Source organism: Arachis hypogaea, chromosome 1, assembly GCF_003086295.3.
Source record: "Arachis hypogaea cultivar Tifrunner chromosome 1, arahy.Tifrunner.gnm2.J5K5, whole genome shotgun sequence".
NCBI lineage: Eukaryota > Viridiplantae > Streptophyta > Magnoliopsida > Fabales > Fabaceae > Arachis > Arachis hypogaea.
In genome coordinates, this window is record NC_092036.1 from 96,594,472 (window position 1) to 96,616,398 (window position 21,927).

The following is a 21,927-nucleotide window of genomic DNA, read 5'->3' on the forward strand; positions in this document are numbered from 1 at the left end:
TACATTACAGCTACTCAAGTTCTCACCTTCACTGTTTCTTCTCGCCGCATCCAACACACCCATGACGCATTTCCGCCCTTTGCCTCCTACTTCCACGTACAATGCCTACCCACCACCACTTCTTCCTCATTTAATACTTAATTACTTCTGAATGTATGTACAAAATTCAGATATCCGTATTTAAAAATAAATAATCTATACTCAATTTTAGTAAATTATCTTCTTCCTCCTCTTCTCCTTTTAATTAGAGCAAATTTTTATATATCTCAGAAAATACAATCGTTAACAGATGAACAGATGAAAAGACGATATATTATAGAAATGGAAACACAAAACTGTGAATTAGTAAACTTTTCATTCCACCTCAGCCGAATTTACAGTCCCGAGTAATCTACCCAAAAGAAAAAATAAAATAAAATAAATAAAATCTAAATTAATAATTCCTATTATTACATGACCAGAGGAGCTAAGAGTCCTTTACGAAGAACTAACATGCAAGATTGCAGAGTAGACACCTAAAACTTGTATTATCTTTTTCTCTTTTCTATCTTTTTGATTTCATGAAAACAAAAAGCCCTCTTTCGATTAAGACGATCCATCATGAGCAGCGTCTCTGTTTTCGATTTCGCTTCTTACTTGTTTAGCGCCCTCTTCGGATTTTTGAGACTGGTCGCAGGTACAAGTGTTGGTGTTGTTGGCGAAGGAAGAAGAGGACTTAACGGTACTTGATGAAACTGGCGTGGCCAAGAATGTTGGTTTGTCCTGTCCGGCCATGATCACAAGGATCTTCTCCTCGTAAGGACCTTGTTGCGGTTTATGGTTGTCGTCGCCTTTTCCTTCTCCAGCTTCCAGGTCTCGTTCTCCTTCGCCGTTTCCTTCCAAGTAGCCAGAGAGCTTCCAATAGGAGCAGGCGAGGATCAAGAGAGCGAAGGCTATGAGCCCCAGCATGGCAGCAAGGCCTCCAAACAGGTATGGAACAGGGGAATGCCATGCCGAGTGTGGTACTTGTTGGCCCATGGAAGAAGGGGCTCTTGCTTCTGCTTTCATTGGTTCTCTGTATGCAGCCGCCATTTTTTGTTTAGGTGATTTTTTTGTGATGAGTAAAGAGAGAAAGAGAGAGAACAGAGAAGAGGGAAAAAATGCAGGGGAAGAAGGAAGAAAGAGGAGACAAGGCAGTGATTAATGGGTTGGGTTGTGAAATGGATGATGGTGTGGAAAGGTATTTATAGAGAAATGAGATTATTGCACAAACAAAAGAATAACACTAAATCACTAATGATTAATAGTTTTTTTAGTTCAAGTTTACTTAGTACTTTTATTTTTAAAATTAAAAATTAAAGACTATAGTTGATTCGTTAATTTTCTTATTCTTTCTATGTAAGCTATATATGTTGGATATAAAATTTTATTGCAATTTTTTTTATTCTCTAGATTGTGATAAAATCATAGAAAAAGTGACTACCAATATCCTCATTCATATTTAATTTGAGATGGTTATTCACTTGAATATGTCTTATGTAAAAATAATAATTAAAATATAAATATTTATAATTTTATTATTATATTAAAAAAGTCATTATGAGTAATTACTCTAATTTAATTGTTTTTTCTTTCTTCCTCTCAAGAATGGAAGCACATATTTTTAAGTTGAGCCCACAGTTTTTATCTATCTCTCGCGTGTGCATCATGTCTCATGTCCAACTCTTATTCTCCATTTCAAATATTAAAAAATATATATATTTATAGGGTTGGTGTCCTTCTTGGTTTTACATACCATATTTTAATTTACTACTCATATTTTTTTTAGATTATTGTGAAGTCACTAAATACCTATGAATGTATGTTTAATATAATAAAAATCAAAATAAATTAAAATACATGATATTATAATAATTTATTTATATAAAAATGTGTGTAAAATAATTTAAACATATTTAAAAATATAATTATAATATAAAATATTATATATTCTTAAAAGAAATTTAATAATATTGTTAATAATTTTAAAAGTAATTACATTTGATGTAAAAATTATAATAATTCAATAGTATATAATTGAATAATAGCATAAAAATTAAACTATATGTTATAATATGAAAAATTTGTAATGTACCAAGACTTGTACTATAAATTCTATGGCAAAACTTTAGACACATGAACGATATCAATTATTCTGTTAATAAATTTATATATAATTTAAAAATATATATATAATAATATGATAAAATACTTTATAAAAAAATGTACTAAAAAATCTGAGAGTGAGATAATTATTATAGGTATAGAATAAGTACTTTAATTTTTATGAGAGAAATTATAGATTAAAAAAGAAGGCATTATGATCTTTATTGATAATAAGATTAGTAGAGCGGCTAAATGAAAAGAAAAAAACTTCTTAAAAATAATAAAAAATAAAATTCAAGAAATAAAGTATTTGGTGCAAAATATTGGAGTTAAGTTTAGAAATATTGGTGATTTTAAGACAATAAAAGAATAGAATCGAAAAATATCACTATGATAAACAATAATTATTAATTGAAGTGGATCACATAAATTGAATATAAATACTTGGTAATAAAGGTGAGATTGTGAAAATGAAATGATATATGAGTGGATGACATGATAAAATTATTTAAAAAAATGAAATACGATAAACACAAAATTTAAAGTGTTTAACAACATAAAAATGATTTATTTATATTTTACTCATATAATTTTGATTATTATTTATTGGAGAATTTTTCATTATATTTTAGTTGTTAGTTTTTTAAACTATTTTAGTGTAATGTATATTTTGTTTAATTTGTATTTATTCTTAATGATATTCTCAAAGAGGATAATTTACAAATTAAATTTCCCTCCTACCTTTGGATCCAGTGTGTAACGAGGATTAGGAAAAAGAAAATATAAAACAATTTAGTATTTGATTCATTTTTTTGTTGGTGACTAGTATTTGATTCATTTGAAAAGAGAAGATAATTAGTTATTAAGATTTGTAATTTTTATGAAAAAAAAAATTCTAAAGCAGTTGATCCTCTGTTACATGATGTGAAGAGGAGTAATGGGTCCTGTGGCTGTGGGGTAGAAGATAGTATAGAAATCGATTTGAGATTGTGAAATTTTATTCATATAAAATGTTTTGGTTTCTCCGCAGTGGATAGGATAGGATTAACGCTAGCTACAAGGAATGCGCACTGAGGGGCATACTTGTAATGTCATAATCATAACACAGGGGAAGACGAGAGAATATGATCCTCTCTGCCATGTTTGGCAACAAACCAACACGAAAAGGAGACACTCATAAATGTTCATGTGAATTTTTTAATTATGCACTATAATTATTTTATTTTTTTGAAATATATACCATGCCTCTCACTACTGTGCCACATTTTGCTTTTCAATTATTTCCTTTAATTTTAGGCCTTAGGGACACCTTTGTTAGTTGATTTCCTTAAGCTAGGTCATTTAAAATACTATGCCTTTATGGATTATGGATAAACTCTAAACTATAGTAATATTTAATCTGTTCTCTGCAGATAATCAACGTGTTCTTGGCACATAATAGTCTAATTAAGATTGCATTTTTATGCAAAACTCCTTTATTTGCTCTTTCCTTTTTATTTTTAATGAGCAAACCTCTTAAATCTTAAATTAAATTATTTTACAAAGGGACCATATCAGTTATTAGATAAAGAAGAGCAACTTAGCAAAAGATTTCTATCAAAAAAAAAAAAAAAAAAACTTAGCAAAAGATTGAGCAATAGATACTGAAATCACATGATTTATTAGTTCCAACTAAATTACACTTTATCCGTCCATGGTTTATTAATTACTTTCTACACCGTTAACTACTATCATTACAAAAAATTTAAAGAATTTAAATTAAATGTAACAATGGTGCAAAAAAAAAAAGGTTTATGTCCATGAATCTATAATTTAGTAGCTAGTTAAGTGTCCTGCTACCATTTAGTTTAATAAAAACAAATCATCTTGGATGCTATCTTTTAGTTCTCTACATACATACATATATAAAAAAGAACGTGGGAATGTTTTTAACCTTATTCTAATTCTAGATATGCAGTGATGTGCACATGCATGGATGATTCATGAAATTGGATTACTAGAATATTTAGAGAATATATATTTTGAATAAACATGAATAAAAATTTCATAATGGGTGTGGATCTTAATTTGGCTAAACTTTAATTTTATATCCTAATTATAAAATTCCTATCCAGATATATGGATTCCAACCGGGCCTAGGGATGAACAATCAAGAATTTGTGTAGAATGATATTCTTAAAGAAAGAGATTCCCTTAAAGTTACAATAATGCTTCACATTGGGTAATGATTTATCCATAGTTCTTCTTAAATCATTTAAATATGTAAAGGGGTTATAATCCGTACCTCTTTTTTATGCTTAATTTTATACATGATTTATAAAAATAAAATACACCATAATTTAATTAATTAATTAATAATGCAACATAGGATAGGACCATTATGTTGACATCATATTGGAATAAAGACGAGGGCCCATTCGATTATGATTGAACTTTGGGCACGAGAATTTGTACGGGGCAGTGCTTAATCATGTGTCATGGTGTGTGTACACATGAACTAAGTACGCTACTCTACATTGTACAATAAAAGAGAATTCGTTTAAACCGTTGGATTGAATATTTACTGTGCTTTAGGGACGTTGATCGCGAAACGACGGCGCATGCATCGTTGACGTGTGTCCACGGTATACTCGTGCTTCACAGAATCATTCCCTCCCATCCGTATTTTTGGTAGCTTAGCGAGAATATAAATATATCTCATTAATAAATTGAGGGGGTGGAAAGAAAGTTGTGAAAACCGTTTCATTTTTTCAAAAGCTGCTGATGGTTCATATATCATAATTCATAAACACGATAATAATATTATATATCAAATTAAAAGGAGTGGTATAATACCATGCATATGCTACTATATCGATATATTATTATCTATAGTTGCAACTATTTAGCTTAATGAAATAAAAATATGTAGTTAGTGTGTTTTTCATGAGAATTATTAATTAATTCTCTCAAACTTATTTGAAAAAATTTAATTAAGTGAGATTTTTCGTGTTTGAAAAGATACACAACTCCACACGGCTGAGAATTGATGAGTTTAAGATCATGACTAAATTATTTATAGAAGATTTGGTAGATGGATTTCATTTTTTTTTCATTTTTTAGAATATCGGTTCCAACAAATGGCTGGATTTCGCAAGCATAATAATATTTTGAAAACTTGTAACAGGCGAATTAAACTACTGGAATTTTGAAAAAGATTCTTAGAAATGAATACCTCGTCGCGTTTAATTGATATTAATATTGATATCAAATTTTAATGGATATTCTTTTAATAATAATTTTGGACGTTTGTTTTTATTTATTTTTAAATTTTGGATGTTTTTTTCATTTAATTTTAAATATTTTTTATGATAATTTAAATTTATTTTTTTAATTAAAAAAGGACTCGGTGGTAAACGACGTGAATTTAAGCTTGTTTGTTTTTTCTTTTTTTTTAACTTTTTTTACAATTCATATATTTGTTGGCTGCAGTTAATTGGTACAATAGTCGATTACTTAACAAAATTATTTTATTAATTAATTTTCACATAACATAATAAACACTATATATATATAAATTTATGATTCATTGTTACTTTTTTTTATTTTTTATTACGTTGTTAATGCAATAATTAAATTATTAAAGTATATGAATAGAACAAAATATGACCTTTTTTTCCTTGTTTGGGAAATTTTCTTTATTATGGTTTCAGCTAAACCAAGCTACGTTGCATGAAATTTAATAACCACCATCTGTGTCATTATGCATACACACATACATGATCTTCTTTTCTAGTTAAATAAATTAAGAAACAGGCTATGAACAGAATGCAACTAATAAATTAAATAAGTTTGGGATTAGCTAGATTCATTACAGAAAGGGAGAGAAAATCATGAGTCCTGTGGTGAAAGGTCCTTCACAAGAAGCGCCACATACACGCCCTAAATTAGTTGGCATCAAGACATATACTGAGTCTTGTGTGACATCACCCCCATTTTTTATTTTATTTTTCAAAAAAAAGGATAATATTGAAGTGCCGGGTGCCCTCCACTAGCATATACTTCGCCTCTAATATGACTCTGAATTCATCTTTTCTTTCTTTTATTATTATAACTAGTTAATTAATAAACAAATACTCGGTTGCTTAATGTATATAAATAATCATATTCACATCCCAAACTTTATGAAACGCGCATATCTTTCATTGCTTCCCAAGCAAGTACCAAGAGCACATATGTGAATGGAACCAAAAAAGATAGAAATAAAGTTAATTATTGTGGAATCTGGAAGCGCAAATTAAAGTACAAAGCCTTCCATGCACTATCCCTCGTTTGAACATGAAGAAAGGGTAAAAAAAGAGAGTAAAAACTAGTAACTGAAAAGAGAGAGAGAAACAGAGAGAGAGTATGTGTGTCACCGAATATAATGTAAAATGGGCCCCTGGCCCATGTTAAGTTTGGGCCCCATGGCTCAGTCGTCACTTTCCACCATCCAACGTACACGCCAAGGACAACGTAATAGGAGATACTACCGGGTAAAAACTAAGTAAAGTCCACTTCACATGAAATTGATATTTGAGAGTCGTCAGATAAAAATTTATTTAAATCAGTCAAATTATCTAACGACTTTCGATGTCAATTTCATATAAAATTGACTGCAACTGAATTTTCACTATACTACCGTATTCCTTTTCTATAATCGACACCATACCTCCAAACAACATCGTTTTTTTTTAATGATGATATAGAATAAAATCCATATTACGAAACTAGTTTATTTCTGGATAATCTTCACTTACTCACTTCCCACTAAGATTATTATTATTATTATTATTATTATTATATATACACTAGGTCACTAGCTACGAATAATATAAGAAAATAAGCCAAACTATAGATATTAAACAACCAAGCAGATAATAGATTTGACATACGGTTCCAAACCAAATCCCACTCAGTACTTTTTTAAATCTTGATTAAGTGAATTACACGTAATGTTTCATTCCTGGAAAGGATTGTCATTTATTCATTAACAGTATTTTTATAATAATTTTTTCTTTCTACATATAATTGTTTCTGTTATATTATGAAATCTAATTCTGCTAGTAGCCGTTGACATCCTAGGTCGTCTTGGGTCATAATAATTATTTACATTTTTCTAACTAATTATTTACTCTTATCTTAATCAATTGACTTGTTGGACACTCTTCTCTCCTATATATTTCTCTTAGACAATGACATTCTCAAACATTTATTTTTGTATTGGTAGCTAGCTAGCTAGTACTATACTATACAGTTCAATTAGCTAACCGAATTAATTAATACGCTTCTATATAAATGTGGACTCAATCTATGTCTTGGCTCAACTTATATTATACGTAATTGGAAGTGACAACAGGGCAAGAAAAATTGGTGCTTTGTTTCAGCACTTTCCTTTAGCTTCCAAAATTTGATATATACCGAAAGACCACAATTATGATTAAAGCTGATTAGATATGTATGCGTTTACTCAAATAAGTAGAAGTGGTAGAGTTTAAGCCGTGCAAAGGTATGTATTCAAATCTGAAATAATGAAAATAATTGAAATTTAAATTTGATTGATGACGATAATCAATTTTAAAAGGACCTGTGTTGAATCATATAAAGTATAGATGAAAAGATGAAGAGGTCAAAAGGAGGCCTAAAGATAAGGATGATATGATGCATATATTTATGGCTTTATTATTCCTTGGGGAAGGTGACTTCCCTTTTTTGTAATTGGCTTCACTTTAGTTACCAACATAATACAATCGCTGAATTCATTCGAATCTATATATTAAGACAAACTAAAGATGAGTGAATGCGTTATGCGTTGCAATCATGTCAGTTACGTTGTTACCTTTTTGTATTATAAGACAAGCAAAAGCAATTAAGCAATGCATACTTTAGAAAAAAAAAAAAAAAACAAAGAGCGCACACAGAGAATGCTACTTCATTCATTAATCATTCATACCCTGAATCTCTCTAAATAACTTGCTCAGAAATTGATTGCCAAATGGTCACACAGGACCTTAGCTTGTTGGTCACAATTTCCATAATTTATTTCATTTGCAGCTCCTTTTAATTGCAATAAGCTATGATGTTCATTATATGCAAAAATTACTTGATGTCTTCATCAGCTACTTTGATTTTATCGAAATCACAATATTATATTAAGCAATGGATAAGGTAACTGATTATGACTGGGAGCGCTTAGGCAGGGCATGGGCCATTTGAATGTACTTAATTTCTAGGGCTAAATAATTATTCCTAATCAGAAGGCATGAGTGATGAAAGCCTATAACTAATAAAGATGGAGCTACCTACTGATAATAATGAGCGGGAAAATAATATTGTTGGAATCTATCATCATTCATCACAAGAGATAAAATAAACGCTAGCAAAATTTGGTAGTGTGTGATGAGAACTTTGTTCCCTTTCTTGGAAGAAAAAGACACCGTATAATTTGCGAGTGTGTTATATATACACTAAAATTAATTATTAAAATTAATTATTAATATAAAATATATATTAAAATATAAATATATATTAAAAATAAATTAAATTATAAATATATTTATATATAAATACATTGACGAAGATAGAATGATTTTTAATGATTAATTTTAGTGTGCGTATATTATTTTTTGTACAACAATGCTAGGGAACCAACTCTATATAAGCTAAGAATCAGCCAACTTATGATTTCTATATTTCATGTGTTACGCATTAATAAAACATAATTAATTATATAGAATCAACTAATGAATGATCAAAGCATCTGTTCCGTAATTTTCTCCTAACACTAACGTGGTCAATAATAATTTAACAAACAAATTAAATTATAAATTAGTTTTTGCTGATTATTAGTTGGTTCCATGTACTTTTCGTGTATAACTTGTTGTCCTCAGTTTTTTGTATGTGGTTAATCTCATCCAATTCAAAGATAACGCATGCTTATATATTTATTGTTAGACTATGGATACAGAAAGTGGCAAAAATGTGTATTCACCAAGAAACGACACATACATAGTAGCTAGCAAGTTAGGTAGAGTGACAGGAGAAAAAGAAAAACAGAAAAGTGCTTATCATCTTTAATTTATGGTAAACAATCTTAAAGTTAATATTTAAGAATTAATAGATAATAATTTAGTTAAATTTATTAAATTATTTAAAAAATTTTAATTATATAGTTTATATAAAAACAACTGTAGATAAGTTTTTAATATAGTTTATTTATATGCAATGACCTTACCTACTAACTGGTATAATCTGGTACATAGAACACTGATCCGTACACATGGCATGTACATAACCGCATATATCATAATGATAATTATTATATTCATAGTACTGTGCATGATGTTGCATTGTAGATTTGAATCATCCACTCAATGTTAATTAAAATTTTTTACCATACTCCTCATCTAGAGTAGTATTTGCTTTATTTGATTCTTTGAGTGCAAGGGACCGGGAATATTATTTCAAATTATTTTAGGAGATAATTTGATAAATATTAAATATGATAAATTCTGATATATTTTTTTAATATTATTGAGTCATTTTATTAGTTAGTATTTGTTTTGAGGTATTAAGACAAAAACAGAGATTGAGATTTAGTATCATATTGTTAGTTTAGAAAGTGTTTGTTTTGAAGTACTGAGACTCAGTATCATGTTTGTTGGTTCAGAGACTGGTACTAAAATTTGTATCTCTGTTCCTAAAATTTCATTATTTCAGTACCTCCAAAAAGTAGGGACACAGGGGACTAAAATTTTTAGAGATGAAAATTGAAACTTTAATAACATTTTATACCTAAAATACCCTCATTTCAATTAATTAATTCTAATTTTACTGTTTGTGCAAATTAAATTAGAATTTTATTCTTGTTTTAGTTTCTGTCTCTCATTTTGCACCAAACAGAATACTGAGATTTATTTCAATCTCTGTCTCTCAGTCTCTGTCTCTCAGTCTCATTCTTTCCGTCTCTGTCTCTCCACCAAACGCTACGTTAGAGACTGGTATTAAAATTTTAATATTTCAGTACTTTTAAAAAATAGGAATACAGAGAACTAAAATTTTTAGAAATAAAAATTAAAATTTTAATAATATTTTATATCTAAAATACTCCCATTTCAATTAATTAATTCTAATTTTACCTTTTGTACAAATTAAATTAGAATTTCATTCTTATTTCAATTTCTATTTTCTATTTTACACCAAATATCTCTTAATTTCTATCTCTCAATTTCACTCTTTCTGTTCTGTCTTTTCACTAATCCCTACTTTATTGTTACTAAATAATTCATTATGTTGTAGTAGCGGGATGTGATGACAAAATCACTTAGAATTGCGGAGTTGAATTAATGAGAGACAAGAAGGCAAAGTGGCAAGTGGAAAAGGGAAAACGAAAGCTGAAAAACCACCAAAAATTAAAGAGCTTAGAAGAGAAGAAGAGAAAGGAAATTGATCATTCACCCAACTATAGCTAGCTATACTGCTTTTTAAAAAAGCATGTATAATAATTGAAAGAATATATAGGCATTTGTTGGGGTTAAAATAATGAACGAATTAAAAGTCGATTAGGTGCGTTTTTTCCCTTGTGGGGTTTCCCATAAATAATGAACAAGGGAGACACCAATAAGCAAACTCGACCAACAACCTAAGTGATTCATTTTTGATACTGATTTCCACTAACAAATAATTATAAATATTGAAAATGATTGAAAGGACCAATCAGTACCCGCCACGCACCAAGTCACTTGTCTCTCACGTGAATGCCTTAATGATTATATTATAATGCATTGGATAATGCTTCGTAAGATGGTGACTTGTTGTAAAACCAGAGATACATGAACATGAGCAGTATACGACACCATCACCATGCCTAAATATATCAAGAAAAAAAAATGCTAACCATGAGTACATATTATTTGTTAGCTACATTCATTCATTATTATTCATGCCACTCTATCTATAACATACAACAACAATAATAACTTTATCTATTAAGTGAAATATATATATATATATATAATATTTGTTATGTCCAATTAAAATTCGAACCAGATTATTGTTGTTTCAGATATGGAGTTGCTTCAGGATTCAGGGGAGGCCCACGTTTCAGTATAGAGATTAGAGAGGCGTATCAGACCCATTTGAACAAACCCCACACGTCTATTTGGTTTCTCAATCATAGACCCATGCATTTATTAAAGCAGAAAAGATAATACTACCCAAAGATAAAAGCAAAAGGAAAAGAATTCATGAAGGAAAAAAATCAGGTAACATCCTCCATTTGACACACTATTATATATTTTCATAACTCTACTTTATTTTCCTTTTCTAATATGAAAAAAAGGTTGCTAAAGACAGGGCTAGCTGTGTGCAGTTGTGTCATTATATGGAAAAAGTTTGTTGACTATCACAGGAAATTTAGATGCAGAATTCAATGATAAATTAATCACAGTAGAACATAGTAGCTGTACACTAAAATATTGGAGATTTTTTTGATCTGGACTAATATATAGATTTTTGACCTGTTTTTATCACTAATATTACCAAATGATAAACTATCAAAATGATTGAATCTTCTCAAATGCAGATTATAGTTTACAGAATGATAAAGAGTAGTAACATTATTAAAGTCTAACTTGTCTAAATTTTGATTAAGTACAAATTTTTATTCTTCTTTCTTCTTCTTATTGTTGCGGCTGCTGTTGTTGTTAACTGTTAAGTAGTGTATTATCCAAAGGCAATTTTATGGTGCCTTTTGTTTGGTGCCTAACTTTTGTCTAAATTACTTTTTATAGTAATTTTAAAATATTTAAAACTTTTTAATTTTTATACTTTTAAATTTAGAATTAATTATTTTACCTATTTTAGTAATTAGGCAATACTTTTTAGGCACTATAACAAATACTATTATCCAATATGTGAGCAGGTAAATTTTGATGTGCAAGTGGATCAATCATATCATCAAGAAAAGGCTTTCACTAAAAACCAAAAAAGGAACAGGGGTCCAACTCCAGCATCAGCACTAAAGCTAGACAAGCTTCTCCATGATATTTGCATCCCTTGATTGCCCTGAAATTGCAACAAAAAATTTCCCCACAATTATATATTTCAAACTTTACATGATTGTTATAGCAGCAATGTATGTTTACGAGATAATAGTAATCACGAGTGTTCATGGATTGGATCCGATCCACATATCCGCGATATTTATCCGAATTCAATCCAAAAATTACGAATATAGATTCGATTCGCAAAGCTATAGGATCGGATCTGCACACTTATAAGATTGAGATTATGGATTTTATGTAAGAGTCCACATATTTATGGATTCGCAAAAATAAATAAATAAATATTCTTTTATGTTTTATTATTTTATTTTATTATTTAAGAAAAATATTTTTAATAGTATTTTAAGAATAAGTATATTTAAAAAAATTATTAATAAAAATAAATTTTTAAAAGTATTTTTGTGTTTTACATTTTTGTTGATATATCCGATATCCGATTCGATCCGTAAATATGTTGATTGAATTGGATCCAAACTAAAAAATTATGGATATTGATTTTGATCCAATAATTTTAATAGAAATTAAATTAAAATTTTGGTTATATCCCATATGATATAATCCGTATTTACCTGACAATAATTAGCCAGATTAACTATTTCGTAATTAATTAACACAAACAATGGGGGCATGGGGCCAATCATAACAAATTAACAATCATTATTTCCTTGGTTATAATCTGAGTCTGAAAGCACTAATGTTTGTAGTAGTCCTATTGGTGCCACCCCAGCCCAGTCAATGATTCCAATTTTGACTGTAGCTATTGGGGTGTCCACATCTATCCATAAAAGTATAGAGATATAATAAAAATTTGGATAATTTTATAATAAAAAGTTTTTATGTGAAGACAATGAAAAAAATGTATAATTTATTTTTAAAAAATAATAAAAATGAAAGGACATATTTCTTTCAGATTGATATCCAATTATCTGTTCTAGAGAATTTTCATTTTTTTTATTTAGCATGTACCAAAAAGTTTTATATTGTTATCTAATAACATTGTTGTGTTTAAATTATTTTTTAAGTAGTGAATTTGAAAATTAGTTATTTTAATAGGATAATTAATTTATATAATAAAACAACATATATTGATATGTTACTTTAGAAATGGATGAAATACAAATCCACCAAAGTGATTTATTGACATACAAATCTAATAATGTTGTGGTTGTGCATGATGATTCATACAACTTATTCATGATGTTCCACTTTGGAGCATTTCATGCTTAATAATAGATAGCTAATAAAGGTTTCAGATTGCAATTGGATGCATTGGCTGATCCAAATCTAGAAGCGGCGAGTGGTTGGTTGGCTTAGCTTGTTTCACTATGAGTATGAAGTTTGACATGAATGATGATCCTCTTAGACATTAAAACTCAACTAAATAAAGCGTGTATATATAGTATACTCAACAAAATGCAAACATCTAAACTTCTGATTCTACCAGATGAGATCCTGTTCTTGTGTGTAACCGCAGATAGGACATGTTGTCGTTTTATGGATCAGCATGATGAGACAGATTAAGAAATAATACTACTTTAAATAATAATGAAAATATAGAATTGATGAATGGTGGTGACTTTCTATATGTATATTTGATGTGTTACCATACACAAATGATTTTCACCCTTTAAATCTAGTCCTTTCCTTTTCATCCATACTAAGCGGAAGAGGGTAACTCAATGATTAAGTGGTCATCAGATGGAGTTTGGTCAATGAATTAAGGTAAAGCTAGATATGTTCTATGAAGATTCACTTGGCATATAGAACCAATTAACATTATTGAACATGTTAATTTTATATATAATTTTTTTGTAATCAGTTATTATTTTGGCCAATATACAAGGAAAAGAAAAAAATTGTGTAAACCAAAGAGATTAATAAAGTAGTAAAATAAGGAGTTAGTCACTACTTATTGTCTTATGATCTTGGTTCAAGGTAAATTAGAGTCTAATTTTTTTCATTTTATCAACTTTTTTCATTTTAGAGAAACTTGTTCTTGAAAAGAAAAAGTGAAAAACATACTACTAAGTTTATTTGTCCTTGCATTGGACAGCACGCTACCCAGGAAAATATAATGCAGGGCATATTGGCACTATGGTCATGAAATTTCCTTTTCAAGCTTTGCAATGGTAGCTATCACAAATTCACAATTCACAATAGGAGCATTTCGCTAGTGCTTTAACATTATACCAGGAAAAGATGACATCATCATCATCATCATCTCAGTAATAATAAATTAAATGATAATGCAGTAAAAATCCACAGCAATTGAGAATCATGTTGTACTAGGATTTTCATTATATGACAAAGATATGGTGATGAGAAGCATGGTACTTTGTTAAAGTTAAAGTTTTTCACCTAACCTATCCACTCAAAGAAGGTTTTTATGGGTAACATTTGCTGAGACATAGAAAAAGGTTGAGATACTGCATGGTAAAGAACAGAAAGAAGGGCCATGCATGATGATACTTATATATATGTGGAGTATGAGTGGATGATCAGTATGAGTAAGTGGGTAGAAAATAACAAAGGCTCAACAGCACAAATGTTTCCTCATCACCAGACAAATATATGGCTTATTAGTGATTAATTGCAACCTCACGACACTGCTGCATCAGGGGCCCCTTTCAATCCCACCTCAAATTCCCACTTTCTTTTTTCTATTTGCTTTTCCGTACAAATAAACATGTATTATAACATACGACTTCTTTTTTAAAAAATTAAGATAAAATGTAGAGCCACTAAGGATAAGAAGTACAGTTCTAAGTTAATTGGCAATTATATATTTCGGGTCACCTTATTATGCTGTTAATTTCACTATTATAGTTGAGCATGCGATGCCTTGTTGATAAATCATAAAAACTTGTACACGAAAATAATGTATTGAAGGCATAGGTGGTCCTTGGGAGTTGTCTTAGTCAGTGATGGATAGAGGCTTTGGTCTTAATCAGAAGAAAGCTGTATATCTCTTCTCTTGGTATTCCTATCTTCCTCTTTGCTGGGATAGGTCTATATTGTCCTAACTTTTTTCTCTTGTTTTCTTCTTTTTTGGTAGGACACCAGACATAAATACCTCTTGCGTTTTCCAATAGTCACCCTTTCTTTTCCCAACACTACTTTCTCTGTCTTTATTCATGTTGTTCACAAACACATATCATGTCAGTTTTAAGCAACTTTTCTTTTATAATAACGTTAAAACTAATCAAGCTTAACTATGTAACATTCATATAGTAACTCAATGCTGATGGCATGAGTTATACCTTGAAAGTGGATCAAAATCAAATTACTTATTCAAAACACTGGTTGCCATACAAGATTCACTACTTCCCTTTGTCAAAACTCCACAATGCCTTTCTCGGTCGGTGGAAAATTAAATGCAGCCTCTTTGATATCCACAAGTTCTAATTTAAATAAGGTCATTGCAATTTCCAGGCAATTATGCTGCATGACAAGTTGGCCTGATACTGTTGTGTAAACATAATTTTAAGATTTTTGGATAAGAAATGATTTTGTATCATTCCATGTGTTATACCCTCTACAATAGTAACTATTTGTTCACTACATTGTCATGTATGGTATATTTTCGATGATGAATACCTCGGCACAATAATTCCCACAACACTTGGTAGTCAATGATAAAGAAAGCAGCAAGCCACTACTACAAACTTTGCATAGAGCCATTTGCCTTATGCAAGATCTTAGTAGATAAAATAAATGAGATCTAAATACTTGAATCTAACAAAGTCCTCTACAATGACTGAGCTAGATCTGATATTAACATGATAAACGGAGAAACCATAAACAGGAAAAAGGTTATATGACATTGGTGATATATTTGCCTCAATCATAATACAGTTAGCTTCCCAGCTTTAGTCTAGATATTGATCCTAGCAGAATAGGCAGAATCATGGGGAAAAACAAACCAAGAATGATGAGTAGCTGAACTAAGAATTCATCTAGTGCCAGAAAAATCAATCTACATAACAAAATTCCTCACATCCCCTACTCAATATAAGTGAAATAGTAATTGAAATGAAATGAAATGAAAGATGATTCTGCCTCTCCTTTGCTGGATAGAATGTATGGTTCACAGTTCTGCCTCCCTCTGTTCAATGTTCATTATCATTTGCCCCTGAAATTTAAGAGACATAGTAGAAAAAATAAAAATTAAAAATTAAAAAAATCATTCATCTGGAAAAGTAAACCTCGAGAGTTACAAAAGGAGTTTTAATTTTACTTACGTGTTCATCATTAACGTTATGTTGTCTCCTTTAAGAAGGATCCTCCCTAAATAAACAATAATAGGCTTCAGAACTTGCATGAACAGGTGGAAAGAAATTAACCAAATTTAGAAACTTTAGCATACCTAATGTCTTTCTGATATTCTTCTTTACGTTCACTTCTTCAGCATCATCAAGAACCAAATTCATGTATTCATCAAAACCCTGTTTAGAATTATATAAAATTAAAATCACACTATCATTAATTATCTGCTGAGATATTCAATATTTGTCATGAGGATAATATGCTGCCAACAACAACAATAACAATCAAGGCTTTTTCTAGCAACACATGTGATCATGACCCAGAGAGTTCAAAAACAAAATTCTCAAGTGCACAAACTCTAGATTTGATAGTCAACATATCAGTTTTATAATACATTTGAGCAATTAAGATTCTCTTTTTTTTTCCCTACCAACTCAGAAAAATTCAGGTCTGCTAGCAAGAGAACGGAAATATGGTGGAGAAGAAGACAAAATAAATGAAAAAGTATGAAAGGCTATCAGGTTTCTAGGTCTCAGATTCTCCTCCTAAAGTACAGGGTATTTATAAATGATTATAATGCTTTTGAATGTTGCTGATTTTGTGGCCAAACCGTCATAATAGAAGGTCATATGGAGTAGCTTGGACCGTATTGAAGCTATACCACATTGCACTATTGCTATGCCAACAACATGGCTCTATAGTCTATAGTCCTTTACTCTAGATACTTATCATCTCAGTTGTTTGCACAATGAAGTGATGCTGTTTTACAAGTCGTTGTTTTTCTACATATTTTGAGTTCACCAACTGGATAGTAAAACTAACCAACAGACATCAAATGATTTCACATTTGCAAGCAAACCCAGAAAGTGAAGGCAGGTCACAGTAAAACTTGTTCATCGACCTTAGCTAGTAACATCATTGGATTTGCATAATTTAACGGACATTGGAACACCAACCACTATCAAACTAGCAAAAACTCACTTGAAATGATTCAGCATTAACCACAGTGCACATACATTTCAAACCTACAACCTTTTCAAATAAATGAACTTTGAAGTATACGAAAGACAATTTTGTTGAGCAAGAGAAACCACATAAGAAAAAAGTACGAAAGGACTCACGATGATTCGGCCTTCGATCCTCAAATCCTTTTGCTCGAAGAGCCAAATCTGAATGCGAGCTTTCTGCAGAGAAATGATATTAGAGAATTTGGGGAAAAACAGAAGGAGTCATGAACCGAGAAATCATCAATGTAGTAAGTATGCAAGGACTTACACTTTGAAGAAACCTGAAAATCAAGTTCTGGGGAAAGCAGAAAGGAAGAGGGTTAGGTTAAAGAGAAAAACAAAAAGAAAAGGAAAGGTGAGTGAGAAACGCACAATAGGTTGGGTCATAACCCTCTGAACTTTGGTGCTAGCCATGGCGAAAAGGATTCAGGAAGATCGTTGTTGTTTGCAGCTAAAACCCCAAACCCCAAAAGCTCAAAGCTCAAAGCTCAATCAAATCGAGGGATTCCAATTCGCTTTGCTCATTTGCGGTGTTCCATTGGGGTCAGTATATGTCACGTGCAAACCATGTGAATATCAATGTCTGGGTTGTTTGATATATGAAGAGGCCCACTAAATTTTTGGTTCGGGCCTTGAAATGTCATTTTAAATGGGCTGGCTCATTACTTGCCACATAAGTTATTCTCACCACCAGAAAATTTCAACACTCAATAATGCTCATTGTAGTAAGGCTGAGTCTAGGGGACAATCTATAAGTCTCATAAATCACATAGAGATGGGTATGGAGTAAATACCCATAATGGTTCTTGAGATTCGGGTCGTTATTCAATGTGGTCTTTGAGATTTTAATTGTACTATTGTAATTCTCCAGATACGGCTCCGGATATCATAATAGTCTCTGGACAATTTTTCAATGATGAGTCATTACGGGTGGCAATACTACCCGAACCTGCTGGTATCCACTCCGCCCCTACCCGTTCGGGGCGGGTAATTACCCGTACCCGCACCGGAGCGGGTTTTAGCGGGGCAGGGGTGGGGTCGGGTTTAGGTTAAACCCGCCCTTACCTGCTCCGGTATATATAATAGATATATAAATATATATATTTTTAATATATAATATATGTAATATATATAAAATAATTAGTAATAATTAATAATATTGTATCATATTTAAATTTTTACTTTAATTTATGTTATGAATGTAAATAATGGTTATATAATTTTTAAAATTTTATTTTATTTTTTGGATTTAATAATTATTGGGGCGGATAGGGGCGGGACGGGTACCTGCAGGGGCGGGTTAGGGTTTAACATTTTACTACCCGCGGGTAGAAACGGGACGGGTTCGATGCGGGTTTTTGTTGAGCGGGGCGGGGTCGGGTAGAGCAAAAACCCGCCCTTACCCGCCCCGTTGCCACCCCTATGAGTCATCATCAAGACGCTGACGTGGCCTCATTTTGCCACGTTGGATGGTGCCAATGGCTAGTTAAGCTGGCACAGTTTCAATTTATACCCAATGTGGTCCCTCCTTTTATATTTAATCTTAAATTACCAAATGTTCAGTAAGTTAATTTCTTCTTCTTCATCGTTGTTTTCTCATTCTTGTTGTTGTTGTTGTTCCTGGAACTAGAAGTGAATATCCATGATGGGTGGTGGAAGCACTAGAGTTGGAAGCTCTATTAGTTCACTATGCAGTGGCCATCGGACGAGAACGCAAAGCAGGAGCAGAAAATTTGGGGTGCCAGAATGGTGCGGTTGTGGCTGTCGACCAGTTCTCAGGTGGTCTGGGACAGATTCAAACCCAAATAAACCATTTTTTGGTTGTCCCAATTATAATGTGAGTTATCAGTATTACTTGTGTTGTTATGATTGCTCCTACCTACATGACTGTTCTTCTCTTGTTCTTCTTTCCTGAAACTTGAGCATGTTATATGTTTGGTTGATTACAGAAAAGTGGAAAGAGATGGTGCAGACTTTTTGTGTGGGCAGATATTGGACAGGATGAAGCAGTTGAGAAACCATAATTTTATGGAGATAATCATGAAGTGAAGATGAACTTTAATTGGAGGTTTGGAAGATTAGAAGAAGATGTCTGGAACCAAAAATTGATTAACCAATTTTTGGTATTAGTTGTGTCTGTATTGATTGTGTTAATTGTTATCCTATATTGTAAAGTCTGAGTTAAAAGAGTTGGTAGTGTGTACCCTATATTCATTGAATGAACAATATGTAAAAAAATGATAACATGATTATGGTATTAGAAACTGTTGAATAATGTTTGTTGATGAAATATAAACTTGGATAACTCAATTAATTAAAACTATAATATACTAAAGAAGGCATCATAAGTGATTGAAAACCAACCAGCATTGTATTAAGATAATGGTTCAAACTTAAAAGATAAGTGTATTAAGATAATGGTTCAACTTAACACAGTTAGTCACATAACACAAAGGACAGCCAACTAACATGAGCATGTTAAACAAAGTTGCCTCAAAAGGGAGGACTTTACAGCAAAACATAAAGGATTGTTTTTTCCTTGTGTAGTCTTTGTCTAGCAAAAAGTATTAAATTCAACACAGAAAGTCCTATACATATTAAGCTAAAGTCTTCAATTCTTCTTTCTTGGAGCCTTAAATCCTGGAGTTGGGATGAACTTCATGTAATTGACAAGTTTTGTTGCAGTTCCTGAATTAACACCCTGCATGAAATTCACTGGGACAGAAGTTGCTAGTGGAGAGGATCTTCTCCTTGGTGATAATTTTGAAGGCCTTTTTATTCCATGATCCTAGATAGAGAAAATTTTCATTACACATAAATGATAATTTACTTGAATCACAAAAATTTAAGAAATGTAATGGGAAGTTACCTTTTGAGAATCTTCTACATCAGAAATAATTAGCTGAGATATATCTATCTCTACAGGTTGTGCATTAGAAGTGGCCGATGCAATCTCAGTAGACTGCATAAGAGGATTGTCTTCTCCATCACGTTGGTCACCATCATCTTGAGGCTGCTGAAGTTGCTGCTCAGATGCAGGTGCACCTCCTTCATTTTTCTTCTTCTTATCAGCCTCAGTAGCAACAGTAGCAACTGCAGCAGCCGTAGCAGCATCACAAGCTCTCTTCTTCTTACAACCTCTCTTTGTATGTCCTTTATCACCACAGAAACTGCAAGTAAAGGGGCCCAACTACCTCTTTAGATGAACATTATCTCCATTGTTACTTTGAGACTTGGGATCAGCTTTAGACTTTTTAGATCATCCACCACCCTTCTCATCAGCATCCATCCATCTTTTCATCTGTAGTTTTTCAGGTTTTCTCTTTATTTTTGGTGCATGTGGCCTATTACATTCTTCTGCATGCTCCCATAATGGTTGTGCAGGAATTGGATTAATATGATGATTATATGTTTCCTTGTATGACTCCATTGTTAGCAAGCGGTGACAAAAGTCTTCTGGTAGCTTGTTAACCCGAGACAGTGCAACACATGCATGCACACAAAGAATATCTACATACAAACAACATCCACAACAACCATGAGTTTTAGTCATATACCATTAATTAGATTATTATTATAGCACAAAAACAATTATTATAGCAATGCAAATAACCTGTAAGCATCCAAAATTGGCAAGTGCATAGTGATAAACCCCATTTGTAAGGTTTATCTTGTGCTTGATTTAGGGGATTTTATAACCTTTTACCCACATTTATTCAATGAAATAGCATGGTTTTGTATATTCTCCTTTAATTGTGCTTAAGAGTGAAAACATGCTTTTTAGGACTTAAAATAGCTAAATCTAATTCTCCTTGATTCCATTAGATGCCTTGATATGTTTGTTAAGTGATTTAAGGTTTAGGAGGCAAAGATTGGATCAAGGGAATGAAGAAAGAAGCATGAAAAGTTGGAGAACTCATGAAGAAATGAAAGAACCGGAAAGCTGTCAAGCCGACCTCTTCACACTTAAACGACCATAACCTGAGCTACAGAGGTCCAAATGATGCGGTTCAAGTTGGGTTAGAAAGCTAACATCCAGGGCTTCGAAACGATATAAGATTTGCCATAGTTGCTACACGTATGGTGGTGCGCACGCGCATAGTACGTGCACGCGCCGTTGCTGCCACCTGGTTCACTTAAAGCAAAACGTGGCCAGCGAATTCTAAAGCCTTGTGGGCCCAATCCAACTCATTTCTGATGCTATTTAAGCCAAGGATTGAAGAGGAATCAACATACTTTTGACCATTAGTCATAGTTTAGTTTTAGAAGTAGTTTCTAGAGAGAGAAGCTCTCACTTCTCTCTAGGATTATGATTAGGATTAGGTTTAGTTCTTAGATCTAGATTTTAATTCATCTTCTTCTACTTCTATCTTCTCAATTCCTTGTTGTTAGATTCATTCCTCTTCCATTCTTTTATTGTAATTTCCTTTATGTTGTTCTTATACTTT

General features: G+C 31.5%; 2 protein-coding genes and 1 long non-coding RNA gene across 3 annotated transcripts; 1 reads left to right on the forward strand and 2 right to left on the reverse strand.

Moving 5' to 3' along the window:
* Positions 1–336: 336 nt before the first annotated feature.
* Positions 337–1,378, reverse strand: LOC112698770 (protein GLUTAMINE DUMPER 2). The gene has a single exon (XM_025751660.3). It carries the CDS (start codon positions 1,069–1,071, stop codon positions 586–588), a length of 486 nt encoding a protein of 161 aa, XP_025607445.1. The 5' UTR covers positions 1,072–1,378; the 3' UTR covers positions 337–585.
* A 9,663-nt stretch (positions 1,379–11,041) lies between these two features.
* LOC140183985 (uncharacterized) lies at positions 11,042–12,498 on the forward strand. Its single transcript, XR_011880591.1, has 2 exons — positions 11,042–11,405; positions 12,065–12,498. It is a non-coding gene; the product is annotated as an uncharacterized lncRNA (long non-coding RNA).
* Positions 12,499–16,006: 3,508 nt separating this feature from the next.
* LOC112698786 (uncharacterized) lies at positions 16,007–18,048 on the reverse strand. Its single transcript, XM_025751662.3, has 6 exons — positions 17,852–18,048; positions 17,748–17,774; positions 17,594–17,656; positions 16,573–16,651; positions 16,448–16,493; positions 16,007–16,338 (listed from the first exon to the last, which is right to left on the reverse strand). The coding sequence occupies exons 1-6, from the start codon at positions 17,891–17,893 to the stop codon at positions 16,329–16,331; spliced, it is 267 nt and encodes an 88-aa protein (XP_025607447.1). The 5' UTR covers positions 17,894–18,048; the 3' UTR covers positions 16,007–16,328.
* Between the last annotated feature and the right edge of the window lie 3,879 nt (positions 18,049–21,927).

What these genes read in the sequence shown, in the direction of transcription:
- LOC112698770 (XM_025751660.3), bottom strand. Translation starts at nt 1,071, where the DNA reads ATGGCGGCTGCATACAGAGAACCAATGAAAGCAGAAGCAAGAGCCCCT.
- LOC112698786 (XM_025751662.3), bottom strand. Translation starts at nt 17,893, where the DNA reads ATGGCTAGCACCAAAGTTCAGAGGGTTATGACCCAACCTATT. An exon ending in TTTTCAGGTTTCTTCAAAGT is followed by an intron (nt 17,657 to 17,747) that starts GTAAGTCCTTGC and finishes ATTTCTCTGCAG; the next exon opens with AAAGCTCGCATTCAGATTTG. An exon ending in GGATCGAAGGCCGAATCATC is followed by an intron (nt 16,652 to 17,593) that starts GTGAGTCCTTTC and finishes AATTCTAAACAG; the next exon opens with GGTTTTGATGAATACATGAA.